This window comes from Ochotona curzoniae, unplaced genomic scaffold, assembly GCF_017591425.1.
Source record: "Ochotona curzoniae isolate NIBS_2020 unplaced genomic scaffold, NIBS_Ocur_1.0 scaffold_4683, whole genome shotgun sequence".
NCBI lineage: Eukaryota > Metazoa > Chordata > Mammalia > Lagomorpha > Ochotonidae > Ochotona > Ochotona curzoniae.
Window position 1 is genome coordinate 21,503,316 of NW_024467121.1, and position 21,381 is coordinate 21,524,696.

The window sequence follows — 21,381 nt, forward strand, 5'->3', positions numbered from 1 at the left end:
TCTTATTGAGTTAAAGTGATTATAATTATAAAAATAAACTAGCTTTAAAAAGCATAAACTAGCTTTATCTATTGCTAGTTTATTGGATATAGAAGGGGTGAAGATTAAGAAAAAAGTAGTGAAGATGATGAGTACTGTGTAAAGAGCTTATTTTAGGCTAAACTAGCATTTGCATTTCTAGGATTTAAAAAAATTACTGGGGTGGTTTTGGGGTGATGTTTTAAAGCTTTATGTGTATGTTGCATACTGTGTTTTCTAAAGGTTAGCATTATTGTTTTATATTTGAATGATACTCTTTAGTTAGCTAGAAATTTTCTTTCGGCCTTCAAAGAAAGTTTTGTCTTAAAAATGATCAATGAGTTTTTTGGGTTTTTTTTGTTTTTTTTTTTTAAGGAAGGATGAATCTTAAGATACTTGGGCTGGGTGTAATGGCTTAATGGCTAAATGTTCACTTTGCAAGTGCAGGAATTCCATGTGGGTGTTGATTTGTGTCCTGGCTGCTCCACTTCCCATTCAGCTGTCTGCTTATGGCCTAAGAAAGCAGTAGAGGATGGCCCAGGGACTTGGAACCCTGCGCCTGTGCCAGAGACCATGAGGAAGCTCTTGGCTCCTGGCTTTGGATCTGCTTAGCTCCAGCTATTGCAGCCATTTGTGGTGTGAACTAGTGAATAAAAGTTCTTTATCTCCTTCTCTCTGTAAATCTGCCTTTCAAGTAAAAACAAATAAATCCTAAAAAAACCACTCTGATGATATTTGATTGTTTCAAGTGTCTTTTTCCCTAAAGATGCATTTATTTACTTATTAGAGTTAACAGAAAGAGAGGGACTCAGGCACACACACTCGTTCTCTTACTCGTGAGGTAAACATGTGGACTTCATTTGCCAGTTCATTTCCCACATGGCCGCAACAGTTAAACCTAAGCCAGGAGCCTGGAGCAGTATTGGTTCTTCCACATGGGAAGTAGGAGCCTAAATACTTGGGCCGTCTTTAACTGCTTTCTCAATTTCTCAGCTTCAGGAGTCTGAACTGACTATGTTTATTTTGGATATGGCTAGGTAATTGTTCTTTATCATAAATTGGGAATTATGAGATAACATGATTCAACCATGGTATTGTTTCTTAATGTTTTATGAGAGGTTAGGGTAATTTAAAAAAATGTCTGGAAAATTATTTGTTTATGATTTATTTTATTTATTTGAAAGACCAGTGACAGAGAAATCTTCCAATACTGATTCCTTCCCCAAATGGATGGATTAGGCCAGGATGAAGCCAGGAGCCTGTATCTCCATCTGAATCTTTCATGTGGATGACAGGAGCCCAGTGGACTAGGGCCATATTCTAATCTCCCCACCCCAGGAAACTTAGCAAGAAGCTGGATCAGAAATAGAAGAGCCAGGACTTGAAATAGTGCTCCGATATGGGATGCTGCATTACAAGCTGCTGCTTTTAAAAAATGTTTAAATACGAATGACAACTAGTAAAGCTGCAAGTATTGTTTGTAAAAAGCTGTTAATACATTATTTCAGGGGTAGACATTTAGCCTAAAGGTTAAGATACTGATGAAGATGCTTTTGCTCTATACCTAAGGACCTGGATTGGATTCTGTGCTCTGGCTCCTGACTTCAGCTTCCTGCTAATGTAGTCCCTGGGAGGCAGCAATGATGCTTCAAGTAATTGGATTCTTGCTACCCATGTTAAAGGTGTAGATGGAGTAAGAATATTTGACTAGGAATCAACCCAAAAGTTCACAGACAGATGGATCTTGGTCACTCAATAGAAATAAACAAAGTTATATCAACTTTAAAAACTGCTTCATAGTGAACGATCAAGAGACAAAAGAGTGGAAAAATACTTGCAAATATACTTATTGCAAAATATTAATATCTATAATATTTAGGGAAATCAATGTGGGAACTCAAATAATGTAATAGCAAGAAAATAATTTAATGGAAAAATAGGCATTAATTCTAAATAGACATTTCTGGAAAGAGGACATACAGATGGCCTGACAGGCACATGAACACATACTCAGCAGCACTCATTATCAGAGAAATTAAAAATATACCACAAAGAGTTATTACTTCATTTCAACTTTTTGGCTATAATAAAAACGAAAGCAGGATAACAAGTGCTGGTGAGAATGTGGAGAAAAAGGAACTCTTACAACACTGCTGGTGAGAATGCAAATTAATATAGCTTCTATTGAAAATGTCATGGAATTTCCTCAGAAAGTTACTGCACTGTATCTGGCGAGTCCACTGCCGGGTGTGTGTCAAAAGGCAATGAAATGAATCTGTCATACTTATCACAGTACTATTCATCATAGCCAAGAAATGGAAACAAATTGTGTTCATCCTATATTCATTTCAGAGTATGACAGGTACCATCTCAAGTAGTTAAGGTTAGAGTTGAAAGAAAACAGGAACCAAAAGCATTTCCCATAGGACTGCATGTGATGTTAGTGTTAACATTGCTGTTCTGGTGACTTTGAAATATCACACATTTCTGGCTTGCACCTTTGCGAAATGCATGGATCTGTGTATTAATATATCTGGAGCCTGGCTTATCTCCAACAGTTGTGTTTAAAGACCAGTGCTATTTGGTTCTGATTGGTTGTTTGGGAGCAGTGATAGGAGTGCAGTTTTCTGCTTTGAACTGCAGGCAGTTGGAATCCCTTTCCTCTTATTAAGACGGATTGTCCCAGGTGGTTCCACCCAACAAGTGATGAAATTGCCTTTCCTCTGTAATAAAGCATAACTAAATTGTGAGTTGATTGCTGCTGTGTTTACTTTTCAGTCTCTTTATAGCAGTAGATCTCAAGCTTGGGAACTTTGCTATTGGTTTCTTGTTTTGGAATATTCTGATCTCTACCAAGACATTCCAAAAAGTTACCAGAAAATGTGCATTATAAAAAAACACTTAAGAATGGAATTTGGAGTTTTTTTTTTTTCCAAAACAAATTTGTCATTTGATTAACATTAAATACTTGTATATACATGGAGGCACAATGCAATATTTTAACTCAAATATACAGTGTAAACCAAACAAGTGAGGTTATTTTCTTACCTCTTACTTTTAGTTGGAGCCTACCAGCTCCCCCTTTCTGTTCTTTATACAGTATATAATATATTATTGTGAACTGTAGTTGTTCCATTGTACTGTGGAACACCAGAATGTGTTAACTTCTTATCTGACTGTGCTTTGGAATCTGTTATCCAACCTCTCCCTTTGTCTTCCCTCTCTCCTCCCATTTAAACCCCTTGTAAGCTCCAAGTTTACATCAGCTTTGTTATTTCAACTTCCACATGTGAGAGAGAACTTACGATATTTATCTTTGTGTGTCTTATTTATTTCATTTAATATTATGATCTCCAATTTCATTAATTTCACTGTAAATGTCTAAGATTATTTGTGTATATGACTGGATATTATTCCATTGTATGTTTGTGTTATGTTTTTAAAAAAAGCGCTTCTGTCCGTTGATTTACTCCATAAATCCCTGTGGTGGCTTGGGCTGGGCCAAGGCTGGGAACTCAATCTAGGTCTCCCATATGCATGGCAGTGACCCAATTACTGGAATCATCATGCTACATCCTAGGGTCTGCATTAGCAGGCAGCTGTAATCAGGAATCAGGAATCAGGAATAGTATCAAGCTCAGATATACTAGTATGGGGTATTAATGTGTCCACTCGAGTTGTAATTACCAAATGTCTTCTGACCAGGCCCTACACCCAGCCCCCATCATTCAAATATTTTTTCCTTATCTGTTAATTCAGTGATGGACACCAGGGTTTATTCCATGTCTTGGCTATTGTACTTAGTACTGTGTTTAACATAGGTATGCAGGTATTTCTCTTATATATTTTCAATGCATATATATATATATATGTATATATATATGTATATATATATATGTTTGGATATATACCTAAAAGTGGCATAGGTAGGTCATATAGTAGAGCTATATTTTAAGTTTCTTGTTTTACTTAAAAAAATTTTTTTTTGAGGGAAGGAAGGAGGGAAAGAGGAAGGAAAGAGAGTGAGAGCAAAAGAGATAAGAAGGAAGAGATCCCGTGTATCAACTTACTCCCCAAATGCCAAATGCCTGCGGTGGCTGGGGCGGCCCAGAGTCCTGGCCAGATCCAGGGGCTGAGAAGATATCCTCATCATTTCTGAAAGGGTTGGCAGGGACCTCAGCCATCCACTTTTTCACTCCCCAAATGGCCTTAAGGCTGGAGCTGGGGCAGGACGAAGCCAGGAGCCAGGAACTTCTTTCTGGTCTCCCATGTAGTACAGGGGCCCAAGCACTTGAGCCATTTTCCACTGCTTTCCCAGGCCACAAGCAGGGAGCTGGACTGGAAGTGAAGCCACTGGAACTGACACCCATATGGAATGCTGGTTTCACAAGCAATGGCTCTACCTGTCACCCACAGTGCTGGCCTTTTCTGGCCTAAGTTTTGAATGGTAGAACCATTATAACAATCTTCCAAAAAGCAACGTTATAACAGCTTTTATTTTATGTAGCATCTTTAAATTTTGCTGCCTGAAGTTTCAAGGATTTTAGGTTTGCAAACCAAAGAGGATTCATATAAAAATAGTTGTCTCGGGCCGGTGTGATGGCGCAGTGGTTAAGGTCCTCGCCTCGCACAACCGGGATCCCATATGGGCGCAGGTTCTAATCCAGCAGCCCCGCTTCCCTTCCAGCTCCCTGCCTGTGGCCCGGGAAGGCAGTCGAGGACGGCCCAAAGCTTTGGGACCCTGCACCCGCATGGGAGACCTGGAAGAGGCTCCTGGCTTCGGATCGGCATAGCATCGGCCCGTTGCGCTCACTTGGGGAGTGAATCATCGGACGGAAGATCTTCCTCTCTGTATATCCGCCTTTCCAATAAAAATAAAATAAATGTTTAAAAAAAAATAGTTGTCTCTGAATCCATTTCAGATATGCATCAGTTTGTATTTATTGGTATTCTTTTGTGGTAAGAGAATATCTTCAAGTCTTCTATATGATAATATATGCAAAAGTGCTGATATTTGCTCCTTTTCGCCATTCTTTGTAGTAGTGCTTTTAATCATTTTACTGTCATTCTAGGGTTATTTTGTCATTCTGTATTTGTTGCTACAGTAGTTTTGCTGAAGCCCTGGTGCAGCAAATTAAACCACTGTGTAGAATGCATCCCGTTACTCCATTATTGGAATGCTGTTTTGAGTTCTAGAACCTCTACTTCCAATACAACTTCCTGCTAATGTGTCTGTATCATAATAGATGACAGTTCAATGGCTTGGGACTTCTGCCACCCATGCGAGAGACCAGGAAGAAGTTCTTGGCTCTTGGCTTCAGCTTGGTTGTTGGAGGCATTTGTGGAGAAAATCAGTGACTAGTAGATCTATTTCTGTTGCTGTGCCTTTCAAGTAGATGAAAAATAGATATTTTAAAATAGAAAATTATATTTTGTACATAAGCATATATCCTAGGCTCACTGATTCTTCTAAATGTTTTAACCTGAACATAAAAGTGAGAAATCTTATTACGCCTTTATTTCCAGAGCCTTTCCTGGAAATTTCTAGATGTTTTTCAAGTAGTTTTCATTGCTCATGGATAAACTTGCTCAGTCCTCTAGTGGAGGTGGGAGCTGGGAGATGGGAAAGCTTTTCAAGGAGTATGAAAGGGAGGACAAACTGACTTTCATTTTCAGAGGAGGAGAGCCTGAGGCAGGGGGAGGACAGAATCTGTGCCTGTGGGATTTAGCTATTGTGTGCAAATTCTGTTGCTTTCTCTTTCAAAAGATAGCACAGGGCTGGCTGCATTTCCCCTAACAAGAAAAAGAGTTGTGTTTATTGCAAAAACTTTTTCTGAGGCATTAGATTAGACTACTCGGGTATCAGAGGTCATCTACCTAATTAGCTTAATCTCTTGGTTATATTTTTATGTATAATAAATCCATTGAAATAAAATTTACATGTCCTATAATGTATACTTTTAAAATATGGTTTTCAAATATATTTACAAAAGAAATAATCATCACAACTTTGAATTTTTAATCTTTAAAATATTTATTTGGAAGGGTGAGAAGGAGAGAATGCGTGAGGAATGGACGAAGTAGGGAGAAAGAAGGGAAGGGAGGGAGCCAAGAGAGGAAGGAAAGGGAAAAGAATGAGGGAGGGACTTTTTTAAAAAGATTTGTTTGGAGAGACAAAGAGGAAGATCTATCTGCTGATCCACTCCCCGAGTGTCTGCAATGGCCGAGATTAGTTGATTCAAAGCCATGAGCTAGGAGCTAGGGGCTTCCTCTGGGTTTCCCTTGCGGGTGCAGAGTTCCAAGGGTTTGGGTCATCCTCGACTATTTTACCAGGCCACAAGAAGTGAACTGGATGGGAAGTGGAGCAGCTGAGATATTAGCTAGTGACCATATGGGATCCTGGTGTATGCAAGGCAAGGACTTTAGCTGTTAGGCTACTGTGCCAGGTCTGGGAGGGAAATTTTTAATGAAAGCAAAAGAGAAATGAAATCTTAGTAGAATTTCCTGGTAGTGTGATAAATTTGAAGAATTGACATTATTTTCCAAAAATGAGTCTTGATGATTTTTAAAGCCATTTTGTACCTATTGTTTTCTCTTTATCTATTTTTAGTCAGGCTTTGCCCAACTATTTGAAGAGGCATATGATAAAGCCATGGCGCAACAGTTAAGAGTAGTTTTGTAATCAAATGAGGTCAGTGTGTAGCATGTGACTCCAGAAAGTAATGTAGTGACTTTTGTAAATCCCAGTTCTTCATTTGTACATGAGCATTTCCTCTTGAATGAAGCAGCATCCCAAATCATCTATCCTTACCAGAATCTTAGTCCCAGATATCTTTGTGTCTTTACAATTCTTTTGCAGTTTATTTACTCTCTCCATCTCTTTAACCCCATGGCTATCCTTTCTTCTGTATCCTCTGGAACATACTGTATTATCAGGAGTTCTACCCATAGGGCCTTCAACAAATGTTCTCTTCATCTTCTTGTACTAACTTAAATTAAGGTGAATCTTTTTTTTTGTAAAAAGTAAACCTATTTATTTGTAAGGCATAGTGTTACATGTGCACATGTGCACACACGCATTCACAGAAAGAAAGAGCGAGCAAAAAGTAGTGCCTTCTCCTGATTCATTCCTCATATTTACACAGTGGCCTTGGCTGGGCCAAGCTGAACCCTGACGCGGGGATCTACATCCATGTCTGCTGTGGTTGCAAGGATTCAGTTACTTGAGCCTTTATCAGGTTCTTTTCATATAGCATATTCATCATCAGGATGCTGGGGCTTGAACCCAGACATGTTGATGTGCAACGTCGACATCCCTACTGGGGTTGTAGCTGCTGTGCCATAATGCTTTCCACTCTGTCTGATTCTTCTTCTTCTTCTTCTCATTAAATTAGATTTATTCATTTTATTGTAAAGGAAAATTTACAGAGAGAAGGAGAGATAGAAGATCTTCCATATGCTGGTTCACTCCCCAAGTGGCCTGCAATGGCTGGAGCTGAGCCGATCCAGAGCCAGGAGTTAGCAGCTTCTTCCGGATCTTTCACATATGTGTAGGGTTTCAAGGACTTTGGCTATCCTCCACGCCTTTCCCAGGCTACAAGCAGGGAACTAGATGGGAAGTGGAGCAACTGGGACACAAACCAGTATCCATATGGGATGTTGACAGTGTTTGAAGGTAGAGGATTAACCTGTTAACTCACTGCACTGGTCCATCTGGCTGATTCTTGTGTGTGTGTGTGTGTGTGTTAAAGATTTATTCATTTATTTTTATTAGAAAGGCAGATTTACAGAGAGAAGGAGATATAGAGAGGAAGACCTGTCTGCTGGTTCATTCCCCAAGTGTCTCCAATGGCCAGAGCTGAGCTGATCCAAAGCCAGGAGCCATGAGGTTCCTCTAGGGCTGCCATGCATGTTCAGGGTCTTGAGGCTTTGGACCATCCTCTACTGCTTTTCCAGGCCATGAGCAGGGAACTGGATGGGAAATGGAGCAGTTGGAACATGAACTGATGCCCATATGGGATTGCACCGATTGCAAGCCAAGGATTTAGCCACTGGCCCACTGTGCTGACCACCCTCCCTTCCTGCCCCCATTCTCCTCAGCTGAATCTTAAGGAAGCTGTTTCCTACTGTGTGAAGGGGTGATTTCTCCCCTTTATACCCTAAGTACATTATGATCTTGGTAATTTGAATGTGCCTTGCTCCTCTTGCTGCGTTTTATATCATTTAAATGCTTTATCTTCTACGTCGAAATAGCCCACTTCTCTGAAACATTTACTATTAACATTCCCTGTTGCCTCACTTTCCAGTTATTTCTTAACATTTATGGCTTTTTCTTTCTTCGTAACTACTCTTGACACACTAAGGCACCTATTAGCTAACCTTTTTGCCCCCACTTCTAATTGTTTGCCATGGCATTATCTTTCCTACCTTGTCCCGTGGCCATAACCTAGAACTTGTGATGACTGCTAACTGTTACTCCTAACACAGTAACTGAACCATAGGTTAGGTGCTTATCAGCATTTGTTGCTGCTTATGCTGTCCTACTTCTGTTGTAGCACTGACACTCCCTGATAGGAAAAACTGTGTCTTATGGATTGCTGTATCTATAAGCAACCATAATAGCTAAAGGTCTTTTCAAAGTTTATTAAAATGATCTTAATAATATTTTAAAATAGTATAAGAACAGTATTTACCAAGTGCTTTTTGTAGGCAAGAATGATGTTAATTTTTTTTAACCTATTTTAATTCTCTAAAGCCATGTAGTGACAGTTGGTATATCTGAAATGCTTGGTACTGGATGTGTTTCAAATTTCAGAGTTTTAAAAATTTTTAATATTTGTATTTCATCAGTTCTATAGTCCAAACTGAAAATTAGGAACCAGAAATTTTCTAAAATTTGGAGTTTTAGTGTAAGAATGCTTAACTAGCACTGTTATTTATTCTCATTGATGATCAGTGGTTTAGAGAAGTTAAATTGCATAGTATCACATATCTACTAAATGGTAAAACTAAAATTCAGTTGCTTGCCATATGGTTGTACTGCTAATGATTTAACTACTATGTTGTGTTCTCTTCTAGTGCCAGTTGTGGAATAAATATGGATATAATTTGAAGTTAATTTCCAAAGCATTTATTCAGCATAAGGTTAAGCTTGGTAAACAAACTCAGTATCATATGGACAAGTTAGATTTAGATGATTGGGCATTTGACACAATAGAAACTGTGACTAATGAATTAACATGTAAGGATGCTCACATTTCCACTACTTATCAGTAATGGTGCAGTGAGTTAACATTTCAAACTCATGAGACCGGTAGTAAGCAAAGTGATTGAACATCACAAGAATTTAAAAAATGTAAATGGTCAACAAATGCATGAAAAATGTTTAATATTGCTAACCACCACCCCCCACAAAAACCAAAATAGGTATCATCTCACTCTAGTTAATATGGCCATTACCCATTAGAAAAAAAAATGCTGGCAATGCTGAGGAGAAAAGAGAACTCTTTTTTTTTTTTTAAAAAAATATGTATTTATTTATTTTATTGGAAAGTCAGATATAGAGAGGAGGAGAGGCAGAGAGAAAAATCTTCCCTCTGTTGATTCACTCCCCAAGTGGCTGAAATGGCTGGAACTGAACCAATCCAAAGCCAGGAGACAGGAGTTTCTTTCAGGTCTCTTAGGTTGGTGTAGGGTCCCATGAGGTTGCAGGGTCCCATGAGGTTGCAGGGTCCCAAGTCTTTGAGCCATCCTCAACTACTTTCCCAGGCCACAAGCAGGGAGCTGGATGGGAAGTGGGGTTGCCTGGACATGAACTTGTACCTCAATGGGATCCTGTTGCCTGCAAGGCGAGGACGTTAGCTGCTAGGCTACCACGCTGGGCCTGAATAGGGAACTCTTACACACTGCTGATGAGAATGTAAATTAGCACAGCCATAATGGCAAACAGTTACCTAGTTTCCTCAGAAAACTACAGGTAGCTGTGCCCCTTCTGAGTATATGTCCCATGGAAATGAAATCAGTATATGGAAAAGGTGTCCGCACTTTCATGTTCCTGGTAGCACTATTTATACTTTCTAACACAGAGATGTAAGTGTCAGCAGATAAATGGATACAGAAAATGTATGTGTGTTGTGTGTAGATGTGTGTCTCTCTTTGTGTATGTAGTTTTAGTAACAGTTTGATACAGGGGGGAATAAATGAAATCCTGACACTGGCAGCAAAATGGATAGAAGTTAAAATTTTATGTTAAATAACTCAGACACAGGAAGACAAATTTCTCTCAAATGTGGGAGTTGGTAATAATAATATATTAACCACATATAATAGATTAGGTCTGATGCTAGAATATGGAAGAAATAATGAGGGAATGCTGAATAAAGGATACTAAACTACAAGGGTGAAGGGAACAGGTTTTGGTATTTTCGAACAGTGGATTAACTGTGACTCATGATGATACAAAATATCCTGTGTAAAGAACTGAGTGAGTGGACCTGGAAGGCTCCAACCACAAAGATAAGGAAACATGCTGGTTGCCTGGAAACAAAAAAATACTGTAGGATATGGATTTAAGGAAACTCTCAGTGTTGGAATTTAATTTGTTTATCTACTTTCAATATGTAGAATTGTTCAAGTTTTGCTTTCTTAGAGCCTAACAATCTTCTTTGAGTTAACTGCACACAAAAGCAGCAGAAGCAAAGAAGTCTGGGACCCTGCGGAGATTGGGGTTCCTCTGAAGGCCTTTCAGGGATTTTTGTGAATGCTCTCTTTATGGCAATAGCTTGGTAGTCCTTTTTTTAAAAAACTATTCTCTTTTGTGTGTCTGGTAGTTTTCCTGAAGCTACATTGCAACAGTTTGTATGTACAGTAAACGGAGGAGGATGTGATCTTGTGGAATGTGGAATATCTTCAGGAGCATTATAATACTGAAATGGAGGGGTCTTTGTATGCATACTTCCCTGTAGTGTTTTAAACAAATTGATACCTTTTTTCCCCTTCACTCACTGGATCTTCCTATCTGGGCGTTTATTCTGATTGTGTGTGTTGTGGCGGGAAAGTTGAAATGAATAAAAACTCTAATTAGAAAAATGGTAGCCTCTTGATATTTTCAATAGTTGTGTTTATAAAGTCACGTTGAAAACTGAATTACCTGATGCTGAACCATTGATTAGGGAGATAAATAGGGTTAGTCTTCTATGAGCCTCTGATCAGAGTATGTCAACTGATTGAAATATAAGTATTTTTTTGTGTGTTTTAAGTCAAACAATACTCATATGTATTATTGATTCTTTAATATTGAAATTATGGGCAACAGCACTGTAGCTGGTCTCCAAATGAAGCTTATCACATGTGTAAGTATGTTTTTGTAAGGTTCATCACAGAAACTTTGCAGTTATGAACAATAGACAACACTGGAACACTATGCTGGGAGACCCTTTTGAAGCAGTGAAGTCACCAACCAAAATGAGAAAAGCATGAGACTAAATGGACTGTGAGAAGGACACTTAGAGATTGAGAGCTGAGATAAATGGTAGAGTGTCACCGTGTTTGATCTCACATGGAAATACATGCTTTCAGTGTCTCAAACTGTTGTGCTTTCCATGCATGTCCATAACTGACTGGAAAAGTGCCGCAGCTATTGATTTGGAGTGAGTAGTTGAGTTTACAAATAATGAAGCTAAAAGTAATAAGGATTGACTGTACCTCTTTTAAAATCCGTAGCCAGAACTTGGACATGTTATTTGTTCCTTCAGTAGCCCTGGCCATAGGACATGGGATTTTTTCCCCCCCCTAGTTAAACCTATCACGATTATTTCCCCAGGAGCTGGCAACCTACCCTGCAATCAAGAGCACTCTGTTTTCTGACTTAACAAATAATAGTTCTCTTGCTAGGAAGGAGTGGGGAGATTGTTAGGTTAATAATGACTACAACGTGTGTGATCCATCCTTTGGCATTTGAAAGGAGTACAGTGCCTTTTGTTGTGGTTAAAAGAATGAATCAGCAAATGAATAACAGGGCCAGTTGATAAAAAAAGCCTTTGATTTCTGTCATATCTCACTTATTAAATATTTCTACATCTCTAAAATAAAAAAAAGATTCAGTTGAAATCGAAGTAAAGCTAACACAAGAGAATATAGAACTTTTACTTCGAGTGAACTTCAAGTTCATATAAATCAAAGAAAATTGTAAGATATGAAACATCACATGAAATCGGAACCTGTATTCAGAAGAGGCTCAGTAACATAGCAAATGTATTTGCTCCATTTAATATCAGTTCTTTGACATCAGTTTTAAATTGTAGAATATATTAAATCCAGAAATGAGTCTTTTATACAGTATAATAATGTTTTCATTCCTTTTACCTTTAAAAAAATGTATTTATTTATTTGAAAGGCATAGATAGAGATGAGAACCAGAGAGTGAGAGAGGAGAGTGAGAACATGCCAGAAAGAGAGAGAGAGATATCTTATTTGCTGGTTTACTCCCCATATGGCCTCAATGCCCAGGGCTGAAAGAAGCCGAAGCCAAAAGTTATGTGAAGGTGATTATTCTGGGGCCGTAAGACCACCTTCTTAATGAGCATGCCACCTGATCACCATGATCAGACACTGAAACCACTGCATTAACCCTTATTAACTCACATCCATTGACTGTTAGTGGATAAAGGTTCTCTTCATAGAAACGAGGACTTTTTAATTAACTGCAATACATTGACAGGTATAATACTTTTTTTCCATGTCTCTTAAGGCCTCATAAAGTTTCTTTGGGACCAGGTCAGCATGATGCTATTTCTGTATGAACTTATAATGTCACGTCTCCAAAACAGAAAAGGAACGTTTTGAAATTTCATGATTTCTTGCTTGTATGAGGGCTTGAAGCAGGGGAAGTAATATTCATGGTTATAAAATAGAAGAGCAAATGCTTAAAGCAGGCAGAGTAAGCAGATGATTCCTGGCCTTGAAATATACAGATTGCTACAGTAAGTAAGCTTGGCTTTTAATTTTGTCATCGCTGAAGCTAATATGGAAATATGGAAACATGTATTTTCCTTTTCTAGAGGAAGCATGATAGCTAATTTGTCTACAGTGACAAAATCTTCTTCAATTGAACTGAAAGTGAGCATCTTCGGATATTTTGAAGGATTAGATCACTGTATGTTATAGGAAAGCATACTCAAATATACCTTCGAAATTTTAACCATAGTACTTCTCTGATGTAAGTTCTATGTGATTATTTTAGTAGCAAATTTTACATTGTTAGAGTGTCTGCTTGGAAAAAATAAGATTTTTTTTCTTCTCTATGTTCTTATTATTTTAGATTTCTGAAAGACTTGCCGGACATGAATACATCTTTTAGATGACTGGAGTTGTGTTACTGGGCTAAATAGGTTCCTATTTAGAAGCACAGATGTTATCATTAAATCTCTTTTGTAATTCATTTTGATCACAGTTTTCTTTAGTCAACTCTGTATGCTTTTTTTGAAGAACAAGCCAAATACACTTTGATACTTTATGTTATCAGTTATTAATTGTCAGAATGACCTACAACATGTAATGTACAAAGCCTCAGAGAAATCCTGTTAGTATAATGAGGAAGTTCAAATCTGTGCTCTTATAAAAATGTTAATTTGCTCCTTGTTTTAAGCATTACCTTGTACAAAGCATGTAGAACATGAAGAGTTGTGATTCCCTATTAATATTATTGAAAATTTAATAGTTTCCTCTTAATTTCCACAAATGAAATCATCAAAAGAACTTTTTTTGGTACTTCAAAGTTAGAGTTCCTTGAATTAGACCACTTTGAAGTCAGTGATTCTGATCAAATTAAAAATAGTAATGTTAAAAATAACAGTAATCAAAACTTCAATGAATGTAAGTTGAGTAGTGAAACATGATGTCAGTTAAACTTTGAAATTAAAGCCTAATATTGTGGGTTTCAATAATATGCTTCAAAGAGGTGATATTAGTAAATTGTATACGTAAGTACCTACATTTGTGATACATACCAATTTTGCTAATTTGGCAACGGTAGAGGAATAATAAAAGGAAGACATCGTCTTTTAAAAATTATTTATTTTAGAGACACAAAGAGAGAGAGAGAGAGAGGCAGAGTTCACACCTGCTGATATGTTTCCCAGATAACCCCCAAATCCCTTGTTGGGAGTGTAGTCAGGAGGCAGCAACTCAGTGCATGTTTTTTGTGTTGGTGGCAGTGGAGCCCAGTAACTTACGTCATCACCTCTGTGCCTGCCTAACTGTGGAAGTTCTGCAGTTGCAGGACCCTGGAGTCAGGAGCTGAGATAAATACTGAATCGAGGTACTCTGATGATTAGACCAAACACCTGCCACAGGGAAAAAAAAAACACTTTGTTATGGTATAAAAAGAAATAAAATTACCTTGATCACTTTGAAAGTATACTCAGCAAGCTCAGATTTTTTTTTAATGTTTGTTTGTTTGAAAGATAGCGTTACAGAGAGAACGGGAGACACAGAGGGAGATCTTCCATTCTCTGTTTCATTCTCTAAATAGCCACAACTTCCATAGATGGGTCAGGCCGAAATTTCATCCAGGTCTCCCACATGACTAACAGAGGCTCAAACCTTTAGGCCACCCTCTGCTACCCTCCCAAGCACATTATCAGGGAGCTGGATCAGAAGAGGAACAGCTAGAACTTGAACAAACATCTTAAGTGGGATGTTGGCATTTCAGATGATGGCTTAACATGCTACACCACAATGTTGGCTCCAGCAAGTTCAGTTTTAACTCTGTGGTGAATGTGCTTGAGATATCTTAACAGATAATTCATGAAGATTTTCTCATAGTCTTTTTTTAAAATTTTATTTTTAATGTTTATCGTTGAGATGGATGCAAACCCATGTGGACCACCGATTAGAGTGGGAATAGTCAAGGATTAGGGGAAAGAGGATGAGACTGTTGGTTCCAAATTTTCTTTTTATTCTTCCTGTTTCTGGGGGAAAGGAGAGAAGGGAAGAAGCCACATTCAACATCCCAACCACATTAGTACCTGGGGATGGGGAATGGCTATCCAATGTCATCCCATCGTCCCTGATGTGGAGCATGCTCTGAGAGTTCTGCTCAAGTAGTTTTGATAGTTCTGTAATGCTATTGATCTTGTTGATCCAAGGATGAAGAAATCCTTCCAAGGTCCATTGAAAAGGAATCCATTCTTCATGTGTTTTTTTAAAAACAGATTTATGTGTTGATCTACTTGAAAGGGAGGAAAAAGAGAAGGAGAAGAGAGGGCAGAAGGGATCGGGGATGTCCATCTGCTGGTTCATTCCTCAACTTGCTGTCAAAGTCACATCTCTCTCAAGTTGAAGCAAAGTCAGGAACTGCATATGTACAGCAGATTGGTCTAAACTGTCCCACATCCCATTCAGCTCTTGTGCACATCAATGGGTGTTGAGGCCTAGCTTAACCCAACTTACCCCACTATCCAGCTTGCATTATATCTGCGGGTGTCACCACCTATCTAACCAGGCCCACCCTCAGCCCTGGTTTCCATACTCATCAGTAGGAGTTACAGCACATCAAAGAGGTAACCATAGTTTGCCCAATAGGCCACTCCTAACCTCAGATCTTTCATTCTTCAGGTGATTCCTCAGTCTAGCATGACATGGCAAGTCCCAGCACTTGCCACCTGATACTGTGGCAAAGCCTAACCTGTCTGCACTTACTGTGGCTCATGCATGTACTGGTGGATACAGTTGGTTAGCTCATCCTGGCTCTCCCCCCAACCCAGTTCACATGCAGGCCAACAGGTGTTATTGCCCTGTTCATCCTTGTCAGCCTCCTGTCCCAGTTCTCACGCTCACTGATGGGAGCAGTGGCCTGGCAGGGAAGCCCACGCTGCTCCCATACCTGGCTTGTACCCGACCCCCCAGTCTCATGTGTATGGTTGGGTGCTGTGGCCCAGTCTGGCATGGCCAACACACCTTGGTATTTGCCTGTGGGTACTGTAGCCTGGCTCGTCCCAGTCTGCCCCCAGTTTCAGTTCATGCTTTTGGGTGTTGCAGCCTAGCCAGGCCTGGCCATCTCTCAGTCCTGGCCCAAATGTGAACTGGCTAGTACTGTAGCCCAATTTGGCATGTTTTGTGCCCCATTCTGGTTTCAAATCTGCCAGTGGGTGTTATGAACTGACTCAGCATCACCTGCAACCAGACCTGACTCACATGTATGCTGGCAGCTGCTGTAACGCAGCCTGGTCTGTGTTGCTCCCAGACTTGGTTCTTGCGCTCTCCTGCAGGGACTGCATCCTGACAGAGGCACTTGGTCTTCTCCCATTGGTATATCTTGCACACATCAGTGAGTTCTTGGCCTACCCTGATTTGGCCCATCTCATGTACTGATGGGAGCAGTGGCTTTACCCAAGCTACCTACACCCATTCCAGTTCTTACTGTTGGATGTTACAGCCTAGCCCCACCTGGTCTACTCCCAGCCACAGCTCTCGCACGGTTCAATGGGTGCTGATGCCAACCCAGCCTATCCTACACCAACTTTGGTTCTTATGGGTACCAGTGGGTGCTGGAGTCTGGCCCAGTCCGATAAATCTCAGACCCAGTCCATACCCATGCTGAGGGACACTTCAGCCATGTACAGCCCATACCGCGTCTCTGTTCTGGCTTTCGTGCTCACCAGTGGGAATGACAGCCCAGCCAATGCATTCTTTTAGCTCCCCAACCAGTCCTGTTCCCAGCCACAGATCTTATATGTGCCAATGGTTGCTTTGACACAGTTCAGCATAGCCCATGCCCCATCTTGGTCTTTGCCATTGGATGCTGTGGCTTGGTCTGGTGTCCCAACTCTCACTGGTGGGTGCCGTAACCTAGCTGTGCCCACCCAGTCTGCCCCCATTCCTGGCTCATATACACTGGTAGGTGTGATAGCCTAGCCCAGCATGGCCTGCACTTTTTCCTGGTTCCTGCATATGCCAGTGTGCTAAGGTTTGGCCCAGTTCTGCCTGGTTCTCCCTCCACCCCCAAGAACAAACCCCTCCACTTGCTGCCTTGCCCGAGTTGACCAACACCCAGGCCTGAATCACATTTTCACCAATGGGAACTGCATCCCACCTGGATTTCTAAGATATTTGCCAATATAAAATTTTGAGATTTGTTGTTTAAAAATTATAATTATATATATACACACACACATTATTCACTTAGTTATTTTTGACTTTCTCCATTGAAAAGGAATCTATTCTTCATGTGGTTTTTTTAAAAACAGATTTATGTATTAATTTACTTGAAAGGGAGGAGGAAGAGAGGGTGGAAGGGATCAGGGACATCCATCTGCTGGTTCACTCCCCAACTTGCTGTCAAAGTCACATCTCTCTGAAGCTGAAGCAAAGTCAGGAACTGTATCCAGGTCGCCCACATGGATGACTGGAACCAAAGTACTTGGGCCACCTCTTGCGTTTCCAGGCCTATTAGTGGGAAATTAGACTAGAGGTAGAGCAGCCAGGACTCAAATTGACATTCTAAAATGGAATGCTAGCTTTGCAAACAGTTGTTTAATGTACTGTATCTCAATGTTCTCTCTCTGTGTGTGTGTGTATTTAAATACGATTTAGTATGTTCATTTGAAAGGCAGAGTTAAAGTGGGAAAGTGCGCACACACACACACACACACACACACACACACACACACACATGACAAGAGAGAGATTGTCACTGGCAGTGGCACAAACATTTGGGCCATCTTTTGCTGCTTTTCCCAGGCCATTAGCAGGGAGCTGAATTGAAAATGGAGCAGTCAGGACATAAACTGGCACCTATATGGGATGTCAGTTTTATAGGTGGCAGATTAAACCTGATATGCCACAATGCCCATACCAAAAGACAAGTTTATTTTGAAGTGAAAACTTATGCAGGCTAAAAAATACTTATCTATAATTGTATCTAACTTCATAATTACTACACTGAAAAACAATTTTGCTCAGTTTTTGCTTCTTCTGTTTCAGAAGGTTAGGTTGTTAGAGAATTGAATTATAGCCTGCCTTGTATCTGGAAGACAGGATTTTTTTTTCCTAAGTCATTGTGTCTAAGGATGATAAGTATAGTAAGAATTTTCTCAAATTTAATACTCTTCTGTAGCAATTTGATTTTCATGAAGCAAATTATAGGAAATTTTGCATTTTTTTAGAGGATGGATCACTAAAGATCCTAATGTTTTGGTAAAAATTAATTTTAGTTATATATTTGGAAGTAGTTTGCTACTGTTATCTCTGAAATGCAAGAGAAAGGGAGAATCACACATTTTAATTCAATTTTCATTCAGAAGTTACAGTTCTGAATAGATTATTAAGATAGTCACTTTGCAAACAGGATATATTTGCAGTCTATGGAGATTCTGTCTTTATCACTGCTCTTCTGAGACCACTATTCTTTGCCTTATAATATGCACATCCTTTTAAAGGCAGCTTTGTTTTCCAGTTGTATCCTAGGAGGATGCTCATGACAAAAGCATATGAGAATTGGAAGCACGTTTTTTGCGGGGGTGGGATTTGAAGAGTATAGATACTTTCAACTAGATGACACTAGTTTTGAGTTTCACATGGGGAGATTATAAGTGCAATTTTAAAAATCTAGATGAAAATCTATATAGTTTATGTTAAAAAGAGCATTAGTGATAATGATGTTGAATGTTGTTAATACCACAACTGTATGCTTAAAATGGTTAAAGTATAAGTTCTATTCATGTATGTTTTACCCTAGTTTTAGAAAAGAACACTTCTTATGTAAATATCTCACACTGAAGTTGAGAAATTTTACGGGAACATCTGTATGAAAAGAACAGGATATATTGGCTTTAATATGTTGATTTGTATTTTCGGTCAAAAGCCATATAGAGCTATATATATATTTGCACATCTCACTCTTTTTCTAATGTGGAATTAATTTTTTTTTATAGGAAGGAAAAGCTGATGCGATGCTCTCAGTGCCGAGTTGCCAAGTACTGTAGTGCAAAGTGTCAGGTAAGACTGCTCAGCTGTTGGGCCTAGAGTGATAATCTAATGGCTAAATCCTCAGGTTGCTTTCACCGGGATCCCATATGGGTGCTGGTTTGTGTCGTGCCTGCTCCACTTCCCATCCAGCTCCCTGCTAGGGGTCTGGGAAAGCAGTAGAGGATGGCCCAAAGCTTTGGGACCCTGCATCCTTCTTGGAGACCCAGCTGAGGCTCCTGGCTCCTGATTTTGGATCAGCTCAGATCTGGTCATTGTGGAGTGAACAAGTGGACAGAAGACCTTTCTCTGTGTAAGTCTCACTTCTCAAAACAAATTTAAAAACAAATACTGCTCTGCTATGTGTAAGATAAATTTTCAAATTACTGACTTTTTAAAAAGATTTTTTATTTTTATTTGAAAGTCAAAGTTACAGAGAGGAGAGACACACAGATTTTTCATCTGTTGATTCGCTTCCCAGATGGCTTCAATGGCTGGAACTGTGTTGGTACAAAGATAGGAGCCTAGAGCTTCCTCTGGATCTCCCATATGGGTGCAGGGGCCTAAGGACTTGGTTCATCCTCCATTGCTTTCTTAGGCCATAAGCAGAGAGTTGGATGGGAAGTGGAGTAGGCAGGACTTGAGCTGGAGCCTATATGGGATGCTGGTTCTGCAGGTGGAGGATTAACTTGCTGTGCCACAATGCTTTCCCCAAATTATTTACTCTTACCTTCCATAATGCCTTATAGTCTATTTTCATTCTTTGAATTTTTGACTTATTTTTACTTGTTGTTTTTCCTTAGTTTTAATATTAATATATGGTATAGGGTAGGAAGTTCTAGTTTCTGCATGAAAGGAAATATCTACTGTCCATCTTCTTGCCCTTGACCTCCTATCCACGTGTCTTTGCCAGTACTTCCTATGTAAGCACATTACCTATATCCTCTGTTTAAAAAACAGAGAATATGTTCTTCTTGCATGAATTTGCATATGTCTTATTTGTGTTTTGCTATTATCCCTTGATTTATTTAGAGGGCTATTATGTATCATCTATTCACAGTAGTCATGATTTCCCATTTAACGCATGGTTATGCATTTTCAGTATTTTCCATTGCCGTAACCAACAATATCAGATTTAGGCCAGAGAGGGCCGCTCAAATAAGGCAGAGAATCTTGAACAGTTTATCTTTTGAAGCTTCTTATTCAGAGGCTCCAAAATAGCTTATCTTGCAACAGTGCTTTGGAAAAGATAATTTCTTCAGGGAACTACCTTCCTATTGTATCCTTCATTGTCATAGTAAGTAAAGCTTTCACCTTAGCGACTCTGACTGGAGGCTAAATGGTGAGACTCTGTGTGAATGGAATTCTTTGTGTCCACTAACACACTAGTAATGCACCCAGAATCTATTTAGCAATTATTTTTATAAATATTTATTATTTTCTTTATTTGAAAAATAGTGTTGCAAAGAGAGAAAAAGAGAGAGAGAGAGAGAAAGAAAGAAAGACATTTTCCATCTGCTCATTCACTCCCAGGTGGCCACAACAATTGATGCTGGGCCAAGGAACTTAATCTATGTTTCTCACATGGGTGCAGGGGCCCAAAGTACTTGAGCACTTGAGCCATTTTTTTTTTTCACTTTTCCCCAGCACATTAGTAGGGAGTGGCATCAGAAGTGGAGCAGCTGGAACTTGAACTGGCACTGATAGGGAATGCTGGCATTACAGTAGGCAGTTTTGCCCTTTGTGCCACAATGTTGGCCCAACCAATATTAATTTATCCACATTTTATGCATGGCTGCAGCCTAATTGTTGAGTAAGTTCTTCCTAATCATGTTAGTGAAGGGATATGAAGGGTATTTAGAAAGGTCATGGAGGGGTCTTTTTTTTCCCCACTTTTCCTCCTGCCACTATGGCAGAGGACTTGGGTCTTTTCTATCTCAAAGCCCCCTCCCGTTATTAGGATGGGAGCCTTCTTTCTCAGCTTTTCTAATAAACCTTGGTTTAAAACTAAAAAAAACCCAAAAAACCGAAAAACAAAAAAAAGGTCATGGGCATGAATATTTTGAAAAGATTATGAATTTAAAAAATTTACACTAAAATAAAAAATTTGTACTATTCATTTTATTTTCTGTTAATTTTTTGAGGTAAGATTTTATATATACATTTTGAATTTTTGATGACCATGTCAGATTGCCTGCTAAGAATTTGAGGTAATTTACAAGTACCATTAATGCATTCTGAATTCCTTAAAGGATGTATAATTAACAGTTAGCATGACCTTTTCTTCAAACTTATGATTAGCCATTTAGTAAAAAATGTAATCATACTCTAATGAATTATATTACAAATTCTAATTGGAGGCTTTGTGTCTGTGTTACCTTCTCCTCACCATTCACCCAT

General features: G+C 39.2%; 1 protein-coding gene across 2 annotated transcripts in view; it reads left to right on the plus strand.

The window, feature by feature from the left end:
• Positions 1 to 21,381, plus strand: part of SMYD3 (SET and MYND domain containing 3) — a 585,373-nt gene that overhangs the window by 82,090 nt on the left and 481,902 nt on the right. For both annotated transcript variants that reach the window (XM_040968185.1, XM_040968186.1), the window contains exon 2: positions 18,951 to 19,014. In XM_040968185.1, the coding sequence (XP_040824119.1) occupies positions 18,951 to 19,014 (64 nt within the window). The remainder of the gene's footprint in view (positions 1 to 18,950; positions 19,015 to 21,381) is intronic.